The sequence below is a fragment of the Aotus nancymaae genome, unplaced genomic scaffold (assembly GCF_030222135.1).
Source record: "Aotus nancymaae isolate 86718 unplaced genomic scaffold, 86718_ANA_hifiasm-v0.15.2.pri h1tg000007l, whole genome shotgun sequence".
Taxonomy (NCBI): Eukaryota; Metazoa; Chordata; class Mammalia; order Primates; family Aotidae; genus Aotus; species Aotus nancymaae.
Window position 1 is genome coordinate 10,695,974 of NW_026988418.1, and position 22,894 is coordinate 10,718,867.

Below are 22,894 nucleotides of genomic sequence, written 5' to 3' on the forward strand. Positions count from 1 at the left end.
ATTAAAACCTAATCCAAAGTAGGTCATTCAGGTTCTTTGCAATTTGATGCTTGGACCAAAGGACAGCAAGATGGTTTATATATATGATTAGAACTGTGTAACACATACTTAGCTTATATAACACAAGCTCTAGGTCAGCCACATTTTAAAATATAAAGCAGTGAAAGGCAGACTGCAGACAAAATTGAGTAAAACAGCCACACAGAATAACTGGAAAGTCTTAATGATTTTCCAGTTTCTAGTTAGTCTTTTCCTAAAGTCCAGCTCCATTCTTGGCCTTGGCTTCTACAAAACATCCCATATTCTTCCAGTTAATTCCTTTTCCTTCCTTAAATTAGTTCAAAGTGGCTTACGTTACTTGGCATCAAAGAATTTTAACTAATATGGGTCAGTACTTGAATGTGACTTACAAATGCGCATGTGGCTCTTGCTCCTAGCTGCATGGATAGTTCAGTTAATACATAGGTTCAGAAAAGGAGTATAGAACTTATTTATTTTTCCTCTTAGACTTTTATTCTCCAGTCTCAAATCTTCATCCGTTACTTCTATATCCGTAAGTCTATGTCATCAACCCACTTGCCCTCCTATTCTTCTGACATTTGAGTTTCTCTATTGATATTTCCCTGAGCAGCTTGATCGCAAGAGATATGTAGCTGACTTCGTCCTCTATCCTCTGCTTCTCTAACTTGCCTCCATCTGTTAAGTGGTACTACCCATTCCCCTCTGTCATCCAGGCTTAAAATCCTACAGTAACTTTTATTTAGTATATTTAATAAACTTAATTTTGGAATAACTCTAGATTTAAAGCAAAGATAATATAGAGTTCCTAAATACTTCTCATCCAATTTCCCCTGATGTCAACATCTTATATACATTTGTTAAAATCAAGATACCAACATAGTACATTAATATTAACAAAAATCCAGGCTTTATTTGGATTTCACCAATTTTTCCAGGATATCATACTGCGTTTAGCTGGAGTAACTTTTCAGTCTTCCCTCTTCCTCAACTGCTATATCCAATTAGTATAAAATCTTAGCAGCATCTACATGACCATTCTCAAGCTCCCCTGCCCATTCTTATTGCCACCAAAAAACTTGGAGCTCGGTTTTCTCATTGAGCCCATAATATTTTCTTTACTCAATCTGCTCTCCCACCCCTCAACTCCATCTACTGAAATCCTACATACCCTCTGAGGCCCAGACTCAATAACAACTGCATAGATGAAACCCTTCCTGATCCCTCAAACCACAAATGATTTCTCCTATTAGAATTCAGTCCAGCCAGGCTGGGCGCAGTGGCTCACTCCTGTAATCCCAGCACTTTGGGAGGCTGAGGTGGGTGGATCACCTGAGCCCAGGAGTTTGAGACCAGCCTGAGCAATATGGTGAAACCAGTCTCTACAAAAAAATACAAAAATTAGCCAGGCATTTTTGCGTGGCTGTAGTCTACAGTGTGTGCCTGTAGTCCCAGCCACTCAGAAGGCTGAGGTGGGAGGATCACCTGAGCCTGGGAGGTTGAGGCTACAGTGAGCCTTGATTGTGCCACTACACTTCAGCCTGGCAACAGAGTGAGATCCTGTTTCCAATAAAAATAAAAAATAAAAAAAGAATTAGGTCCATGACTGGGTGTGGTGGCTCACTCCTATAATCCCAGCATTTTCAGAGGCCAAGGTGGGTGGATCACCTGGGGTCAGGAGTTTGAGAACAGACTGGCCAACAAGGCTAAACTCATCTCTACTAAAAATACAAAACTTAGTCGGGTGTGGTAGTGCATGCCTGTAGTCCCAACTACTCAGGAAGCTGAGGCAGGAGGATTGCTTGAACCTGGGATATGGAGGTTGCAGTGAGCTGAGACTGCACCACTGCACTCTAGCTTGGGCGACAGAGCGTGACTGCATCTCAAAAAAAAAAAAAATTTGGGTCCAGCCTAGGCCAGGAAAGTAGCAAAACCAAACAGTACATCATGTTATGCAGTTTGCAAGTGTAGTTTTATTTCACAAAGAGTAAAATTACACAAAAACCTAAGTCACACTCTCATCACCTTGGTTTTTGTTCCTATTCCACTGTGCACGAATTTGAACATAAAAATTCAAAAACCAGATATGAAAAGCATTTTTTAAAATTTCCTTACAAATAAAAAAAACTGAAATTACCTGTGCTCACAGCAATGCTTACACTTTTTCTCATGTGCAAGCCAGGGGAAGACTGTGCTTCCACAGAAACCAACTCCATTTGTCTTCCAGCTTGTACTGTGTCTTCAACAGTGGTTACCTTAGGGGAATAGGGCATCGGAGACTGTGCTTCCAACAAACGCTGAATCTGTATCAATTAAAAACATACTTTAAACTGACAGGGAAGTAATCAAAACTGGCAGCAGTTTAATAATGAATTACAAAGCACTCTAGTTATAAGAAACTGACTTTTAAGTCTATTTTCCCACATTTCAACTAGACCATACCATGAAACTTATTCAATCTAGAAAGCCATTCTCACTAGTTAAGAAACACTTTTACTTTTATTTTATTTTATTTTATTTTATTTTGAGACAGGGTCTTGCTCTGTCACCCAGGCTGGAGAGCAGTGGTATAATCATGGTTTATTGCAGCCTCGACCTCAAGGACTCAATCAATCCTCCTACCTCAGCCTCCTGCGTAGCTGGAACTACAGGCATGCACCACCATTGCTTGGCTAATTTTCATATGTTTTGTAGAGATGGGGTTTTGCCATGTTGCCCAGGCTGGTCTCGAACTCCTGGGCTCAAGCAATCTGTCCACCTCAGCCTTTAATTATACATTTAAAAGCAAAACATCAAGGTGTTTAGATTAGTATTTATAAGTTGATACTCATAAAAAAGTGTGAATGGTGAGCTAAGATCACGCCATTGCACTCCAGCTTGGGCAACAAGAGTGAAACTGTCTCGGAAAAAAAAAAAGTTACCTAAAAAAAGAATTTAAGTTCATATATATATATATATATATATATATATATGGAAAATACTATGTGTCTTTACACACAGAAGCATTTTTTTATATCATATTTCATATTTTCTAAATATGATTCAGATAATCTAGACCAGGGCCTGTGGTCTATAATATTACATTTTAAGTATACAAACTCCAAGTAACTAAGATTTCTAAATAGCATAATGGGTCCTTTTTCTAATTAGTCTTTTTTTGAACAAGACAGGAAATCAGGAAATAAATGAGAAATAACTGTTTTCAATGTAAAAATATTTAGGTATATTAAAATTTTGGGTAAGTGTTTATAATGTTAAATTCCAATTGATATTTTACATTATCCAGGAATGGTGACTCACGCCTATAATCCTAGCACTCTGGGAGGTCAAAGCAGAAAGATCACTTGATCCCAGGAGTTCAAGACCAGTCTGGGCAATATAGTGAGAACTCTTGTTTAAAAAAAAAATTAAAATTAAAACAAATTATACTTTACAATTTCAAAGAATTGATCTAGGTTTAAAAAACAGCAGAGCTAAATTTTTCTCAGATGTTCTCATTCAAAGCATTTTCACTGATTTGAAAAATGTCATTGTCTTTTTTTTGATAAAATGCAAACACTATAACTCCAATTTTATAGAACAAAGATTTTTTTAAAAAGTCATATGTATATATATGCACATTATACAGGTATTTGCATAGTTATAGGATCATGAAAAAAAAATTTTAAATACATTTCAGGTTGTTCCCACTGGTGTTGGGGGGAAAGAGAGGAACAGTTGGTTTGGGGTAGGTATGTGAAAGAAAGATGTCTGTGAGGAAAGAAGAAAAAAGACAACATTTACAGACTAAACTCTGCACAAGGATATAATTAATAAGAACTCCGTAGAGACTAGCCTGACCAACATGATAAAACTTCGTCTCTACTAAAAATACAAAAAATTAGCTGGGCATGATGGTGCATGCCTGTAATTCCAGCTACTAGCAGGTGCTGAGGCGGGAGAATCACTTGAACCTGGGAGGTGGAGGTTGCAGTGAGCCTAGATCATACCACTGCACTCCAGCCTGGGCAACAGAATGAGACTCTACCTCAAAAAAAAAAAAAAAAAAAAGACTAAGAAACCCACAACAGAGGTCCTGGAAAGGGAACATTTCAGAATACAAGAAGTAGAATAAGTCCAGTATAGATATACAGAAAGGTTCTAACTATTTCTTTAAGGGCATACTGGCTAAGCATTATATAGGGTTGACAAACTAGAGATGAAGCAGAAGCCATTATCCAGACTTTATATTTAGCTGTATATAAAGGTTTAGTTAATCATAACAGACTTTTCATTAGAGGCAAAAAATAAAAGAAAAATACAATTCTATTGTAGGTTAGGATATGCATAAGATGGTTTTACTACTAACTAGCAATGTGGCATTGGGTTAAATTATTCTCCCTAATCCTCATTCTACTTACCTGTAAAACAAGAGGACCAGGCCACTTGCGGTGATTAGTCCCAATCACGTCTGTAATTCCAGCACTTTGGGAGGCCAAGGCAGACAGATCATGAAGTCAGGAGTTCGAGACCAGCCTGACCAACATGGTGAAACCTCATCTCTACTAAAAACACAAAAATTAGCTGGGCATGACAGCGCATGCCTGTAATCCCAGCTACTCATGAGGCTGAGGCAGGAAAATTGCTTGAACCCAGGAGGCGGAGGTTGCAGTGAGCCAAGATCACTGCACTCCAGCCTGGGTGACAGAGCAAGACTCTGGCTCAAAAGAAAAAAAGAGGGCCTAGAATTCAGTTCCAAGGTCTCTTCTAATTCTGACATTCTACAATTCTATTCTAAAAAACATAACTACTGAGGAGAGGTACCAGTTTTTAAGAAATCATAATTAATACCAAGAATTTAATAGAACTAGGAAAGCACCAAGCAAACCTGTGCCTGAAGTAGTCTCAGCTGTCTGTCTTGTTCTGTGAGGAACCGATATGCATCTGGAGATAGTCCCATCATTCCATTATCTGACTCAGTCTTGGGTGTGTGCACACACACTGTGCAAGGCTGTGGGTTACATGAGTCCATATGTGAAGGTAGTCTTGCCACAGGTGATGGTTCTATATTGCTGTGGGGAGAACAACCGTCCATACCTCCCTGAGGTCTCAAGGCTATAGGACTACTTGAAGAACAGAATGCATTACAGTAGAGAGCTGGACATCCACTTGGGTGAAATAATGAATGCTTTTGAAGAGCTTCAGACTGGACATCTTGAATGGATCCAACTGTATTTGCTCCTTGCCAAGAATTTAGTGAACTACATTGAATATGACTATGATGTTGACAACACCTGCAAACGTTTGTGGAACAGTAAGATGGCGGTGGGGGAGTAGGTATCTGAAGTTCCATTGGCCTTCCTGAATTATGGGGTAAAAAAACAAAATTATGTGGTTGGGACTGTGGGGCAAGAGAAGACTGCCTAGAATTAAGTGTGGAGGGTCTTATAGGATATTCTTTGTTTTGTACATTTCCAGCAGCAACTGCTTGGAGCTTTTCAAATATATCAGGAGATGGCCCATTATGAGAAGATGGTTTAACACTGTTCCTGGTATGCGGGTTCACTTTCTTACAGGCAGGTGGCTGTCTTACTTTGCAGTGTCTCAAAAGAGCCGTATCCTGGTTTAACTGATTTGGTATTCCTCTCAAGGAAGGTTCTCCAGCTTCAACTTCTGGACTGTGTTTCTCATCATAAAGCTGGGGTTGCAATGGCTTCAAGTGTTCAGAGTGGTTAATCAAAGGAGAATTTTCATTATTCACCATTTCCAATGGAGCAGGCAAAGGGTTTGATTCTATGAAATTGCTATCCAATACAAGTGAAAGTTCAGGAACTGATGGTTGGATCTTAGAAATCTACAAATAAGAAAGAAACAGGAAAAAAAGTATTTTTTTAGGAGAAAATGTATCCTTTATTTTCCTCAGACCAGTATTTCACAGATCATATCTAATTACATATTAACAAGTGTTCATTCTTTATGTAGACCATCAGCAAATATTTTCCAGGTATGTTTTATGTGCTAAGCCCTAGGAATACAATTTTAAGCAAAATAAACAAGGTCCTTGCCCTAAAAGAATATAACTAAACACTTCCCAAACTTATTTAATAATGGAACTCTTTTTATTAAAACACTAACACTGCTAAGATCACAAAACACAATATGAAAAACTGTTTTATACAACTTTTTAAATCCTCTTTCTGCAAAAAATAAAAATTATCACAGGCAGAATGTTTTCACAGACCTAGTAACAAATGTTTATGTACCTTTAATAGTAAAATCTTCCAATAAATATTTCTCCACTAAGAAGTCACTCACTCTTATTCCTTCTATTGTTATTAACTAAGAGTTGGAAAGCAAAAAAGAGTAAACAAAATACTCGCTGTGATGAATTTGGTTATAATTTGATATTAACTTTAAAAAATCCTTCCCATTCCTTTTTCTCCTAAAATAAGTAATTATACCAATTAAACAACAATTCTAAAATAACCAACAGGTTGGTAGCAATCCAAAAATTGTGACAAGAATTTTAGCAATTAACCTCTGAAAGCAAGTAGAATGTTTTCTCAGAATATAGTGATAAAAACCAGTGTCAAGCTCTAGTGATGGCATATAATGTTGAGTCTATATGGTTATTAGCATCAGATTCTAAAACCAAACCTCCTGAATTAGAATCCCAACTTTACTACTAACTAATTGTATGATCTGGGTAGATAATTTAACAAATCTATGCCTCACTTTACTCTAGGAATAATAATCATACATGCTTATTACATATATATTACACACATGTATATATTACATATAATATGAATAATTATATGTAACTGTGAGATACTTATATCTCTATATATAGATATATCGATAGAGATATAAATAGCTAGATATATCTAAGAATGATACTTAGGTTTCAGGTAGCATTATCTAGTGTTTTAATATGATGAGACTTAGGTCTCTAACCACAAAAGTGAATGCATTTTAAAATCAGTGATACCTTCTGACTCACTGGATGAGGACTAGGAATTGGTCTTGGAGAAAAATCTTCATCTTCAACACCAGAGTCGTGATCATTTATTGGCATTTTTCCAGGAGATAACTTTTGGGAAGACCTAAAGAATAGAAGGGGAGACCAGAAAAGCCTTTGGTAATTCAGTGTTTGTTCTTTCTTCTAGAAATTGAATGAAGTCCTTTAATAAGTTGCAGTAGTACTCAGATCATTTAACTTAGTATCTGACAACCATAAATTATTTTATTTTGCAGGCCAGGGTTAGTTGACCAGGGAAGCTGTCCTAGTCAGCCTTAATAAACTACCCTACTTGCCTGATCATGGCAAGTTTAACCTTGTATTGTTAGTGTTACAACAAATCAACAGTCATTGGGCACCCTCTAGTTGATCATTCTGATGAATACAGAAATAAATGAGACATAGTACTTACTGTCAAAAAATTTATAATCTGGCATTAAAGGCATATACTTAGTATATTTAACACACTGTATTACAAACCCTCTGTATTAAGAAGGAAAGCCAAATAAGGAATTATATTTTCCTATGTACTTATATCTGTGATGGGAAAATACTTTGAGAAATCAAGGTACTACCCTCCCATTTAGTCAGGTATAGTCATTGTATCACAGATGGCATGCCCCGGAGAAACAGAAAATTTCTCAGTGCTGGTACAGAGTTTTAAAAGCTGAAATTAGTGTTTAAGACTAAAGATATGGAATACTATATGCAGCAGGCTTTTTCACATCCTATACTAGACAAAGTCTCTATAGTATGTGCAAAAATAAAAGCCAGAATGAAGCTAACAGCGCTCAAAATTAATGGGATCCCTAAAAAAGCATCCTGCATTCTATTTCATGCAAGTTGAATCCTCCCTAGCAGGGATAACAACAGAAACTCCAAGGCAGATTTGAAAATCAAACAGCAGGCTGGGTGCGGTGGCTCACGCCTATAATCCCAGCACTTTGGGAGGCCGAGACAGGTGGATCACCAGAGGTCAGGAGTTCGAGACCAGCCTAGCCAACCTGGTGAAACCCTGTCTCAAAAAAAAAAAAAAAGAAAGAAAATCAAACAGCAGAAGAGACCTTTTGCCTTAAACCTTGATAGTCTGAAGAGACAGACCCTCACAGAGTTGTTCCTGTACAAGGTATCACAATGAAGCAATCAGAATGTCTGCATGATGTTTAGGCAGAAATGAGTCTCCAACAGTACCACAAACTTTTCCTCTGACACCCAAGACAATTTAAGATATACAATGTATTCTAAAGTGCTCAGTACAGCATGGACAGGAAACAAGAGAGTCAGTGGCCTGAATAGGGTCAAAGGTTGCAGCAGGAACCTGTACAAATCTGACAAAGACCAGATGCAAATGAAAACACCTCAGCAGATTGTAGCACAGATGGATGAGAATCATGTCACCCCATATCACCAATACTGACACACCATTAGTCCCTGCTACATTACATATAACCCCAGAGAAAAGGGAATAAAGAAACCTTGAATTAACTAATATTTGGTGTCTATACTCCAGTAGAATAAATAGGGGCCTAAAACAGATTTTTTTTTTTAAAACAAAGTCTTGTTCTTGTCCCCTAGGCTGGAGTGCAATGGTGTGATCTCGGCTCACTGCAACCTCCACCTCCTGGGTTCAAGCGATTCTCCTGCCTCAGTCTCCCGAGTAGTTGGGATTACAGGGGCCTGCCACCATGCACAGCTAATTTTTGTATTTATAGTAGATAGGGGGTTTCACCATGTTGGCCAGGCTGATCTCGAACTCCTGATTCAAACGCAAGGCAGAATGATCAGTTGAGGCTTAGGAGCTTGAGAACAGCCTGGCCAATATAGCGAGACCCCATATCTAATTTAAAAATTAAAATAAGAAACTTATAATGAAAGAAAGAACAAATAGAAAGCACTAAACAAAACAAGAAGCAGATTCTTTTCTAAGCAAGACAACTTCTTGACAAATACTTTAGTGTTTCTCCTATATAATACATCAACCCAAATGAAAACCATATCAGAATTGCCATTTCATTAAAATTACTATCCAACTTCCTAGTGAATATGAAGGAATGCATTTAAAGCAAAGACACCTATGGTACATAAGATTTAAAAACTGTTTCATCAGAAATAACTTACACTCTGGCAGGGCGCGGTGGCTCACGCCTGTAATCCCTGCACTTTGGGAGGCCAACGCAGGCAGATCATGAGGTGAGGAGATCGAGACCAGCCTGGCCAACATGATGAAACTCCGTCTCTACTAAAAATACTAAAAAATTAGCTGGACGTGGTGGTGCACGCCTGTAGTCCCAGCTACTCGGGAGACTGAGGCAGGAGAATTGCTTGAACCCAGGAGGCAGAGGTTGCAATGAGCTGAGATTGTGCCACTGCACTCCAGCCTGGGCAACAGAGAGAGACTCCATCTCAAAAAAAAAAATAAATAAATAACTTAGAGTTATTTTAATTACTCACCAAAAACTAATAAATGTAATTAAAAAAAATACACATAATAATAAAAAGATCTTTTACCTCTTAATTGAAAAATTCTTGGAAGCCTTACTGAAAAACTCTGTTTCTGCAGTTTGGCTTTCAGCGCTCAATTCACAATGGATTGGATTTTTGTCAGGAGGTTCAACATTCTGAAATGAAGCAGGTCATATTTTGAGATCTGATTTAAATAAAAACACCAAAGAATTCTATTTAGTTGAAAAGTAGCTCTGAAACACTAGATGGGGGAGTGGCAAACTTCTGATTTCTGTAACTGTAGCCCTCTTTTATAAACTGTCCAGTTCCCTGCTACATAAGTGAAAGAGAAAAGTTAATCACCGGTATTATAATCACAAATTCAGTGAATATAACTATGAACTGAGAATACCATCTAAAGAATAAAACAGTAAATGATATGTCTCTAAAACAGAAATAAAATATTAGATCTCAGTTAAGATTATATTTATAATTAAAATACATGTAATTATATATAAATATATTTATATATATATATAAAATATATTATGTATATTATATAATATGAAATATATAATATAAAATATATTTATATAAAATATACAAATTTATAACCTTTACATAATCTCGAAGAAGGTACTAAATAAGATCTGAGTGGAAACACATGGTTATTTAGAGGTATTCAATATTTTTCTAATATAAAAAAGAATGTACTTTTATTATTGGTCTGAGATCTAAAATAACCAATAATTTTACTGAAAAACAGCCTTTGAATATTTTCATATAATGACATCTAGTTTCAAAGATCTACTTTTTCTTTTCTTTTTGAGACAGAGCTTTGCTCTTGTTGCCCAGGCTGGAGTGCAATGGCAATCTCGGCTCACTCATCGCAACCTCCGCCTCCTGGGTTCAAGCAATTCTCCTGCCTCAGCCTCCCGAGTAGCTAGGATTACAGGCGTCTGCCACCATGCCGGGCTAATTTTTGTATCTTTTGTAGAGACAGGTTTCACCATGTTGGCCAGGCTGGTTTCAAACTCCTGACATCAGGTGATCCACCTGCCTCGGCCACCCAAAGTGCTGGATTTACAGGTGTAAGCCACCATGTCTGGACTAAAGATCTACTTTTTCTATAATCATCATCTAGTTGTGTTTCTAGGTATTTTATTAGATGATATAGTAACAATCTATTCTGATTCTTCAGATATATAACATAAATAATATACTTTAAGTATAAAAAACCAGTTGTTATTTCCACACATTTTTAAAATAATACAGTCACAGTCAGGTGTGGTGGCTCACGCCTATAATCCCAGCACTTTGGGAGGCCAAGGCAGGTGGATCACCTAAGGTCAGGAGTTCGAGACTAGTGTGGGCAACATGGTGAAACTCTGTCTCTACTGCAAATACAAAAAAAAAAAAATTAGCTGGGCATGGAGGTAGGTGCCTGTATCCCAGCTACCTCAGGAAGCTCAGGTAGGAGAATCACTTGAACCTAGGAGGTGAAGGTTGCGGTAAGCCAAGATCACACTACTGCACTCCAGCCTAGGTGACAGAGTGAGACTCTGTTGCAAAAAAAAAAAAAAGACAGTCAGGACAAAGAAAAGTATTGAGATCCCACAAAGTTAACCTTCAAAAGTATAAAATGATAGAACATATGAACAACTAACATATTCTTCAAAGATTTTAGAAAAACATGGCCAAGTTATTCTGTGGGTAACCTCTGGTTGTCATTATAATTTGGTTGAAAACATAATCTAAGATTTACTAAAAAAATTTAACCACAAATGAATAAAGTTAGTATTTAATAAGATTATTTATAAGTAAACAAAGCATAATAGTTTGGATTACTATTTTAAAAGGTAAAAGTTGTTGGGTTTAAACTGCCAATGTGCAAAACCCTAAACAGTCGATAATGTACTAGATAATCAAATCACTTACTTTGAAAAGATGTAATGTTTCCTTATTGGTTAGCAACTGAAACCGAAAGTCAGGTATCTTGCCATCACAAGGGAAGCATTCATAAAACTCAGGCTCCTTATGTGTCAGAGAATAGAGAACTATGATGAAATTTCCAGATTCTGAAAAAACCCTGCACAAAAAATGCCATTTAATTAAAATTTAATGAAAATAACATGATTACACTCAAATAACTTCATGTGAGTCTCCCAATCTAGTTAACAAAATAGACTAAAAGGTCCAATATTTGTTCAAAAACTGGGGCCCACCACTTAGGGAGGCCAAGGGTGGGAGGATTGCTTGAGGCCAGGAGCTTAAGACCAGCCTGGTCAACATAGCGAGACCCTCTTCTCTACAAAAAAAAAAAAAAAAATTTTCTTAGTTGGGCCTGGTGGCTCACACCTGTAGTCCCAGTTAATAGGGAGACAGAGGTAGGAGAATTAAACCCAAGAGTTTGAGGATGCAGTGAGCCATGAACACATCACTGCACTCCAGCCTGGGCAACGGGACTTTTCTTGGTCCTGACTGCATTATTTTAAAATTAGGTCGGGGCCGGGCACAGTGACTCACGCCTGTAATCCCAGCACTTTGGGAGTCGAGGTAGGCAGATCACCGGAAGTCAGGAGTTCCAGACCACCCTGGCCACATGGTGAAACCCTATCTCTACTAAAAATACAAAAATTAGCCGGGTGAGGTGGTGGGCGCCTGTAATCCCAGCTACTCTGGAGGCTGAAACAGGGAGAATAGCTTGAACCCGGAAGGGGGAGGTTGCAGTGAGCCGAAATCGCGCCCCACTGCACTCCAGCCTGGATGACAGAGCGAGACTCTGTCTAAAAAAGAAAAAAAAAAATAAGAGAGCAATTCAAAATTAATTTTACTGAGGATTTTACTGTTGATATGAACTTAAAGCAGCATCAGTAATTGATAATAAAACTTTACTAAATCATAGCAAAGAATCTAAAACTAACATTTAATTTCTGCCATCTAAATATAACTAATTATCTTGAAAAGTTAAAATAAAATGTAAAAAGTAGAACTCCAAAAGCATCTGAAGAAAATACAAGTAATTGTTTTGCTTCAGTAAATACACTTGGAATGGGTGAATCTTTTCTAAGCATGATAGGAAAAAAATATTAATAAATATGACCAAAAAAACAGTAAGTCTGTTTGGGAAAAATACTTTTTTTTTTTTGAGACAGGGTCTCGCTCTGTTGCCCAGGCTGGAGTGAAGTGGCGCGATCTCGGCTCACTGCAACCTCCACCTCCCAGGTTCAAGCGATTCTCCAGCCTCAGTCTCCCAAGTAGCTGGGATTACAGGCGCGCGCCACCACGCCTGGCTAATTTTTGCATTTTTAGTAGAGACAGGGTTTCAATACATTGGCTGGACTAATCTCGAACTCCTGACCTGGTGATCCACCCACCCCAGCCTCCCAGAGTGCTGGGATTACAGGCGTGAGCCACCATGCCCGGCCGGGAAAAATACTGTTAAAACTTAAATGACAATATGGAGGGGAAATTTCTGCTATATATTACAAATATATATTTCTCCCTATATTTTTTTTCTTTTGAGACGGAGCTTTGCTCTTGTTACCCAGGCTGAAGTGCAATGGCGTGATCTCAGCTTACTGCAACCTCCACCTACTGGGTTTAAGCAATTCTCCTGCCTCAGCCTCCCAAGTAGCTGGGATTACAGGCATATTATACATAGAAAGAGAGCTTGCTAGTACAAACTAGCTCTTACAAAGCAATATGAAAAGGTGCACAACTTAAGAGAAAAATGGCCAAAGACATGACTACGCAGTTCCTAGAAGATGATGTTATAAAACACTGGAAAATATTATTTTTCATCTATCAGATTAGCAAAGGTCAAAAGTTTAACAGCCCTCCACTTACCTCTCGAGCTCATCTCCTGCTACTCGCCTCTTCCTTCACTCCTCTCTAGCTACAGTGACCTCTTTGCTGTTCCCTGAAGATGTAAGGTGATCTTTCACCCAGGGCCCTTATACTTAACACATCCTTTGCCTAGGACAGTGCCCCAGACAGTCACATGGCTTACTCTCACCTCAAGTCTTTGCCTCCCTGATCACCTATTTAAATTGCAACTCTTTACCTGCCACTATCATTCAGACACACAGCATCCTCATCTCTGGCTTTATTTTTTGCCACAGTACTTACCCCTTTTAACATCCTATTTATTTTACTTATTCTGTTTATTGCCTATCTCTGCAGGACTTTTATTTTTTTGTCGCCCAGGCTGGAGTGTAGTGGTGCAATCTCAGCTCACTATAACCTCTGCCTCCCAGATTCAAGTAATTCTCCTGCCTCAGGCTCCCAAGTAGCTGGGATTACAGGTGTGCTCCCCAACGCCTGGCTAATTTTGCATTTTTAGTAGAGATGGGGTTTCGCCACGTTGGCCAAGCTGGTCTCTAATTCCTGGCCTTAAGTAATTCGCCCACCTCAGCCTCCCAAAGTGTTGGGATTACAGGTGTGAGTCACCATTCCCAGCCTATTTTATTTTTTTTAGCAGGGTCTCACTGTGTTGTCCAGGCTGGAGTGCAGTGGCACAATCATGGCTCACTGCAGCCTGAACTCTTGGGTTCGAGTGATCTTCCCGTATCAGCCTCCTGAATAGCTGGGACTACAGACATGTGTCACTATACCCGGCTAACTTTGTTTTCTTTTTTTTGTAGAGACAAAGTCTTGCTATGGTACCCAGGCTGGTCTGGAACACCTGACCTCAAGCAATCCTATCTCAGCCTCCCAAAGTGCTGCAGTTACAGATGTGAGACACCATGCCTGGTCTGGAGACCTTTATTTTGTTTACTCTCATCCCCAATATTGTGAACATAATAGATATTAGGTGCTGAATAAATATTTCTTCCACAGTGTTAGTGCAGGTAGAGAAAAAAGGCACTCTTATGTATTGCTGGAAAAATTATAAATTGGTGCAGTCTTTTTGAAGGGCAATTTGGCAATATCTACCAAATTTAAAATTACATACTCTTTGGCCAAGAAAAAAAAAATGCTTTTAGAAATTTATCCTACAAATACACTAGCATATGCACACAAAGATGTATACATAAAATGTTCAGTCTACCACTATCTGCAAGACTAAAGAGCCAGTTTTAAAAATGCAATATTATATACTCTTCAGTTGTAAAATATATACATTAAATCTGTATATGCCAACATGTAATGATCTCCAAGGTATAATTCATATAGAAAAAAGCAACATACAGAAAAGAAAGGATGCTGGGCCGGGCACAGTGGCTGACACCTGTAATCCCAGCACCTTGGGAGGCTGAGGAGGACGGATCATGAGGTAAGGAGTTCAAGACCAGCCTGTCCAATATAGTGAAACCCCATCTCTACTAAAAAACACAAAAATTAGCTGGGCATGGTGGCGCATGCATGTAGTCCCAGCTATTCAGGAGGCTAAGGCAGGAGAATCGCTTGAACCCAGGAAGCAGAGGTTGCAGTGAGCTGAGATCACACCACTGCATGCCAGCCTGGGGGACAGAGTGAGACTCTGTTTCAAGGAAAAAAAAAAAAAAAAGAAAAGGAAAGATGCTGTGTTCCCACTTGTGGTTCAATTTTTATAGGCCAGGAAAAGGTGATACTTGTCTATGTACTGAGTATTTCAGGAAGGAAGCACAAGATACCACTTTGTACTGATTGCCTCTAAGAACAGGGTCTAGGAAATGGGGTGGAAGAGAGATGTACTTTTATTGTATATATTTATGTACATCAATTTATTACCATGTACTTGTACTGGCTTTTCAATATAGTTTTTTTTTTTTGAAGTCTTTTATAGCCACCCAAGGTAGATAAAAATAGACCTTCTCATTTAATAGACAAAAAATGTAAGAGACAAATATTGGCATTGTGTACAAACTAAAATTAAATAAGTTGAAGTTAAAAGTAAAGTCTCCCTAACTATTAATTCCAATGCTTAGGCTTCAGTGCCAGGAAATTAAAAATCTTGTCTCAAATATTTCTTGGTGTATTAGTAGTAACACTGTGTAACTTAATAAAACACCAGTAAGGTAACAAATACAAACTCATTTGCAGTCATTTCACTAAAAGTTAATCTCCTTAATTATAAAACAGGATGCTATAGGAGATAATCTCTACGTTTATTTTTTTTTCACCCCTAAAAGGTTTGTGTTCTGTGATTAGGCAAGTGAATTCCTTGGTGTTTCCAGGTATACTGCAACCTCATTTTTTAAATCTCGTTTTATTCTCATTTAATTTAAGGTTTGTTTTTTCTTAATGTACGTGTTTATTATAAGTATTGTAAAAGGTTAAGGCATTACATGAATTTTAAATGAGACCATAAACTATGAATGGGGGAAAAGATCAAAATAAAGTACTACAGAATAAAATATCACTTGCCTTTCTTGAACAGAAGAATTGAAAATGTATCGCAAACAGCAAGCCCATACCTGAGGACTATAGATATGTATAATTCCAGACAGCCAACTAAAAGAAAAAGATTGAAATTAAAAACCACAGTCATTTACATATATAGCATACTTTACATTCTTCCTAAGATAATAAGGTAGATGTATGGCTTTTATCAGTCATACATTAAGGAGCCTTACTAATAAGAAATCTAAAAACACCACACCATGCTGATAATTAAGAGGAAAAATATACACACATCTATATCCACATAACTATATCTAAATATATAGAGACAGACATATAGATATATATCTAGGGAGAAAGAAAGAGAGCAAGCACGTGCATCTCTGTCCTCTTCTACCCGAGGTGTGGCAAAGAAAAGGGTTAACAGAGATGAAAGCAGTATACTAGAAGGAATTAGCTTGGACTGTAAAGAATGGGCTGAAATAGTACAGACTAGTTTGCAGCCTAAAACTACTTCACAGAGTTGCTGAGGATTAAATACTATAACATATATAGGTAGTCAAAAAACACAGAAGGCTCTTAATATTTACTTAAGCATCAACAACCCACTGCCTATACTACAGCAAACTGTAAGTAGATTTCATGGTCTAGAGAACATTTGTGCATTCTCATTCACTTTGCACGTGCCATTCCCTTACATGGGTTCCCTTCTCCATCAATCTTCCCTTCTACTATCCAAATAATTAAAGCTCTAGCTTAAGTTTGTCTTCTCTAGGAAAATGCTCCCTATCATATCTTTCTTACAAATACTAAGTGTTCACTTTCTATACTGGTCATTTTATAGTAAATCATATACTTTATTTTTCTGTGTATGAATATTTGAATTTTTTTTTTTTTTTTTTGAGACAGAGACTGGCTCTGTCACCCAGGCTGGAATGCAATGGCACGATCTCGGCTTACTGCAACCTCCGCCTCCCAGGTTCAAGCAATTTTCCTGCCTTGGCCTCCCGAGTAGCTGGGATTACATATGCGCATCACCACACCCAGCTAATTTTTTGTATTTTTAGTAGAAATGGGGTTTACCATGTTAGCCAGGCTGGTCTCGAACTCCTGACCTCAGGTGATCCGCCTGCCTCGGCCTCCCAAAGTGCTGGGATTACAGGCGTGAGCCGCCATGCCCAGCCATAGAATTCAACTTTTATATATTGGAGTTCTTCCTCAGATTGAGCAAAATCTGGCTGAGCACAATGGCTCACGCCTGTAATCCCAACACTTTGGGAGGCTGAGGTGAGTGGATGTTTGAGGCCAGGAGTTTGAGACCAGCCTGGCCAACATGGTAAAACCCCATCTCTACTAAAAACACAAAAATTAGCTAGACATGGTAGTGCATGCCTGTAATCCCAGCTACTTGGGAGGCTGAGGCACGAGAATCACTTGAACTCAGGGGACAGAGGTTGTAGTGAGCCGATATCTTGCCACTGCACTCCAGTCTGGGCAACAGAGGGAGACTCCATCTCAAAAAAAAAAAAAAAAAAGAGATTGGGCAAAATCTTGTTTTAGCTGATTCTACTAGTAAAATAAGAAAACTTGGCCAGGCACAGTGGCTCACACCTGTAGTGCTAGCACTTTGGGAGGCAGAGGCAGGTGGATCACAAGGTCAGGCAATCAAGACCATCCTGGCCAATATGGTGAAATCCTGTTTCTACTAAAAATACAAACATTATCTGAGCATAATGGTGCTTGCCAGTAGTCCTAGCTACTTGGGAGGCTGAGGCAGGAGAATTGCTTGAACCTGGGAGGCGGAGGATGCAGTGAACTGAGACTGTGCCACTGCACTCCAGCCTGGAGACAGAGCAAGACTCCGTCTCAAAAAAAAAAAAAAAAGAAAAAAGAAAACCTGACAACCACTTGCCTTTGTGGCTTTATAAAATGATCTAAATATGCACAGTACAAGTGAGACACATGCTTACCATATACATTTGAACATTTGGCTGATAAGGCTTTCATAAATAATGTAATACTTACATTCCCACTAATGGTAAAGAATAAACCTTGGGATCAGATTCCAACAAAAGTAACAATTTTCGTGTTTCATCCATGGTAAGATATCTAAATAGAAGACATTCATGTGAAAATAACTGAAAGTATGTACTTTTTACCTAAAAGGCATAATCTAAACATTGAAGCATACTTTAGACAGGGGAGATAATTCAAATGAACATTTGTCTCACACACACAAAAGAAACAGTTCAAAGTATTTGACTCAGTAAAAAAGACTCTGGTAGGAGGAAGAGATTAAAGAGATTTAATACCTTAAAACTTCCATTTATACACTAAAATGGACACTGAAGATTACATACCTTTTTAAAGTTTTGCTCTATAACTTTATTTACAATTTACTTTAATCAAAAGTGTTAACATTAAGGCAGGCAATTTCAGAACCAAGAGGTTTCCTTAGCAGAATTGAATTCCCTATTACTGGAAAATGTTCATGCATCCAAGTGATTTGACAAGACTACAACAGATGTGACTTCTAATAGAAGGAGGCTGAATTAGGAGAGGTATAATCAACCTTCCATGTACCATATTCCTCCAACCACTGTCAAAGGACTTTGGAAACATCATGATACAACCCAAAAGCTCACTCTTCCCTAAAAGGACATTATACTATATTTATTATATTTATTATTAACAGTAAGTTAGAATACAAAAAAAAAAGTAGAATTGTTAATTTTATTGTTATGTCTTTAAGAACAACACCAGTAGTGAGCCAGGCATGGTGACTGACACCTGTAACCCCAGCACTTTCAGAGGCCTAGGCAGGTGGATCACTTGAGGTCAGGAGTTTGAGACCAACCTGGCCAACATGGCAAAACCCAGTCTCTACTGAAAATACAAAAATAAAACTAGCCGGACATCATTGTGCATTCCTGTAATCCCAGCTACTCAAGAGGCTGAGGCAGAAAAATCATTTGAACCTAGGAAGCGGAGGTTGCAGTAAGCCAAGATTGCGCCACTGCACTACAGCCTGGGACAGAGTAAGACTGTCTCAAAAACAAAAACAATGCCATTAGTGATATAAAGCCTTGGAAGTACCACTGATGATATATTGTATTGCTATAATAACACTAAAACACAAAGACAATACATTTGTCAGGTCTTGTGACAAGAATACTAAGCCTGAGTTGGCATAAGATTTACGTATCAACAATGACACGTCTACTTTGAAAGTTCTCCCTCACGTCTTGCCCATCTGATAAATTCCTACTCCTTAAAAGAATTAGTTCAGGCTTTCCATGATTTCCCCAGGCAAGTTGGACATCCCCCCTACTACTTTCCCAGCACTGTATATAAACCTCCATTATAAAACACCATGTTTAGATGTCAACATATTCAATGGATGGTAAGCATAATTTTTAATCTATTTATTTCCAATGTCTAACATAATACCTATTTCATAATGCGCCCTAGTAAATATTAGGGTGTATAAAGAGCAAATGTCAACTTTTTTTAATGATGGTGTGTCACTATGTTGTCCTAGCTGGAGAGCAGTGGCTATTCACAGTGCTCACTACAGCCTCAAAATCCGAAGCTCAAGCCATCCTCCTGCCTCAGCCTCCCAAGCAGCTGGGAATACAGGTATGTGCCATTGCACCTAGCATAGCAAATGCCACAAATTTGACAGATGATTCTAGATTGGAAGGGGCAAGGGGAATAGGTGATTGAACAGAATACTGAACATCCTGGTTATTACTAACATGCCCAGCAGTCACAGATGGATAATTCCAAGAAAGGTAAATTTATGCTACACAAGTAAATGGGCATGGGTACTAAGGAAAACAAATTAATTTGTTAATTTAAACAAAATATCCCATGTCCTCCTTGAGAAGCACTTTATTACTTCAAGAGAATTAAATGTTTCATTTAACTCAAACATTTTTTGTTCACTTTTGACCATTCCATGATTTTGGAATATGCCAACAATTTTTCCTTTGGGCCACTCCAATCAGAAAGCACCACTCTGGGGAGAATGTGGTTCTGAAGAGGTATTTTTAGAGAATAAGGCTTGGAACTGAGTGTATTTTGGCAAACATTTTTAAATCTAAAGGCCTAACAGGAAGTAGGGTGGAGTCACTGGGAAAGGAAGCCAGAAGTGTAATACTTGGAGTGGCCTCTGGTCAAACTTTAAAGCAGAGAGTGCTTACACTGTCTAACCTAGTTTTGTAGACAATAGATTAAAAAAAAAAAAGATGAAGATTCAGGGAAGCAGTCCTGATGAGGATTAGAAAGCAGGCATTTTGGCTTATATTTTATAAAAAACTAAGAGTGGGGATTAAAAACTGGAGCGAATTCTAATTCAGCTCTGTGAGGAAACTCCACCACCCTCAAGTAGTTGGCAATTCGGTAAGCAAGAGTACTGTAACTTTTTATTTAATTATCTCCTTTCTCTATCTGCAATGCTCATGATTCACAGTTAAAACTGCATACTATAAATAAATTAACTAGCTTCCCTTGGGTTCATAATTAGTCAGATTATAGTTAAGAAAAAAATGACCTAAAACCTAAATAAAATACGAAGAACAACATAGAATATACAATAAAGAACATAATTTCTCCTTACATTTTGAAATAATAATCAACCAATTTTAATATAATTTTTACCACCACCTTTTTTTTTACTCTCATGACAGATTACAATTTTTTTTTTTTTTTTAAGAACTGAGGTCTTCAAGATGGGGCACAGTAGTTCATGCCTGTAAAGTCAGCACTTTGGAAGGCCAAGGCAGGCGAAACACTTGAAGTCAGGAGTTCAAGACCAACCTGGCCAACATGGTGAAACCCCATCTCTACTAAAAATACAAAAATTATCAGCTGGAAACATTGAAGACAGAAACAAAAAAAAAAAAGAAGAAGAAAAAGAAAAAAAAATGCAATAATTAGCCAGGTGTGGTGGCATGCACCTGTAATCCCAGCTACTTGGGAGGCTGAGGCAGGAGGATTGCCTGAACCCGGGAGGTGGAGGTTGCAGTGAACTGAGATCACACCACGGCACTACAGTGACAGAGCAAGACACCATCTCAAAAAAGAACTGAGTTCTCCAGACATTATACATTATGCCCACTCAATTTTGTCTTTTTTTTTTTTTTTTAAATGGAGTTTCTTTTGCCCAGGCTGGAGTGCAGCGGTGGGATCTTGGCTCACGGCAACCTCCACCTCCCAGGTTCAAGCGATATTCCGACCTCAGCCTCATGAGTAGCTGGGACTACAGCTGTGCGCCACCACGCTCAGCTAATTTTTGTACTTTTAGTAGAGAAGGGGTTTCATCATGTTGGCCAGACTGATCTTCAACTTCTGACCTCAGGTAATTCACCCACCTGGGCCTCCCAAAGTACTGGGATTACAGGTTGTGACCCAGTGTGCCAGGCCCTACTACCAATTTTTTGTAGGTGGTGGCACAACTTAAAAAAAGCTTTACATTCAACAAAAATAAACAACTTCATTTTTTACTTTCCTTAGTTATTGACCAAGCCACTGTATCTCTGGCATATAAACTGCACAATTATTTCATATTACATGGACATTCTGAAAATATACTAATCCAACTAAAATTTAGATTAATGTATCTTTTACTTACCCATATTTATAAGTCCCTTGAATTTGAGAAATATTCAGATTACTGCTCAAATTTCTTGCCAGAGCTGTTGGAATAATGGGGATGGGCTTCACAGGTGTGCATTTAAAGTTATTTGCTAGAGTTACTGCTGCCCAATGCAAGTCAAAATCCACAGTGTCCAAATTCTCCCTGGAAGTGATATGAGCTCTTAGGGAAAGCAGCTTACCACAGTCCAAGGAATCTTTGCTACATATATGGCACTGTAGAGCCTGAGAAATCAACATTAAATAATTATTTAAAAACTTTGAAATGTGTCCATATCTCTAAAGTTTATTTTATACTGGTACATATATATATATAATATCTTACACTAATAAAATTAAATGAGTTCTGATTTACAACATTTCAGTTCTCATTTACTCTATGTGACCAAAAGATTATGTGAATAATTATATCAAAGAAAGTAAGATTTACTGTCCCAAGCTCCACTACACATTCCCATTGTAAATATCCTAGCAGCACTTAAGTCTTATTGGGTAGTCATCCCCAATAAATATTTACTACATGGGGAAAAAACGGCAATAAAATAAATCTTTTTGGTTTTTTTTGAGATAGAGTCTTGCTTTCTTGCCCAGGCTGGAGTGCAGTGGTGGGATCTCAGCTCAATGCAACCTCCGCTTCCCAGGTTCAGGCAATCCTCCTGCCTCCGTCTCCTGAGCAGCTGCGATTACAGGTGTGTGCCACCATACCCAGCTAATTTTTTGTACTTTTACTAGAGACGGGGTTTCACCATGTTGGCCAGGCTGGTCTTGAAGTCTTGACCTCAGTGATCAACCCGCCTTGGCTTCCCAAAGTGCCAGGATTACAGGTGTGAACCACAACACCTGGCCTCATAAAATAATTCTGATTCAGTCTCAGAGAATCTAAAGTCCATTCCTCTTTGATTCCTTTCTTGTTACCACAAATTGTGAAGTTAGTTCTCCCTCTGTATTTGCTCGTGTCCACTATGTCATTCCTAGTTTCACTGCTACCATTGTACTATAGGTTAATCAATCCCTTTGTAATACATACCCACCCAACTACTACAATGGCTACTCTCTGTAATTTCAGTCAGCTCAGCCTATCAGGTTAACGATTTCTGATTTCACAGTATTTCCTTTTTCTAGGAACCTTCAATTACTACATAGTCCACATGACAAAGTTCAAATTCCTTAGTCTGGCAGACAAGGCTCTTTTTTCTTGAGACAGAGTCTTGCTCCCACCAAGGCTGGAGTGCAGTGGTGTGATCACAGCTCATTGCATTCTCAACCTCCTGGGCTCAAGTGATTCACCTGCCTCAGTCTCCCAAAGTGTTGGGATTACAGACATGGGCCACCGTGCTTGGCCAGGGCTCTCTATAATCTGAGCAAACTAATACTCCAGTCTGACTACCCACAAATTCAGCAAAAATGTATACCCTAAACATTACCTTAAGTATATCTTGAATTTTCTTA

At 38.3% G+C, this 22,894-nt stretch overlaps 1 protein-coding gene across 8 annotated transcripts in view; it reads right to left on the bottom strand.

Annotated features, from left to right (window-relative positions):
- The window catches only part of STIL (STIL centriolar assembly protein), a 58,850-nt gene that overhangs the window by 22,002 nt on the left and 13,954 nt on the right, over positions 1-22,894 (bottom strand). For 6 of the 8 annotated variants that reach the window (XM_012434883.2, XM_012434881.3, XM_012434882.2 and 3 more), the window contains 8 exons: positions 21,423-21,670; positions 17,813-17,896; positions 15,812-15,898; positions 11,399-11,549; positions 9,527-9,636; positions 6,989-7,103; positions 4,886-5,851; positions 2,156-2,321 (listed from right to left, as the gene is read on the bottom strand). In XM_012434883.2, coding sequence (XP_012290306.1) covers positions 2,156-2,321; positions 4,886-5,851; positions 6,989-7,103; positions 9,527-9,636; positions 11,399-11,549; positions 15,812-15,898; positions 17,813-17,896; positions 21,423-21,670 — 1,927 coding nt within the window. The remainder of the gene's footprint in view (positions 1-2,155; positions 2,322-4,885; positions 5,852-6,988; positions 7,104-9,526; positions 9,637-11,398; positions 11,550-15,811; positions 15,899-17,812; positions 17,897-21,422; positions 21,671-22,894) is intronic. The other 2 variants (XM_021673310.2, XM_021673311.2) reach the window with 2 other exon arrangements.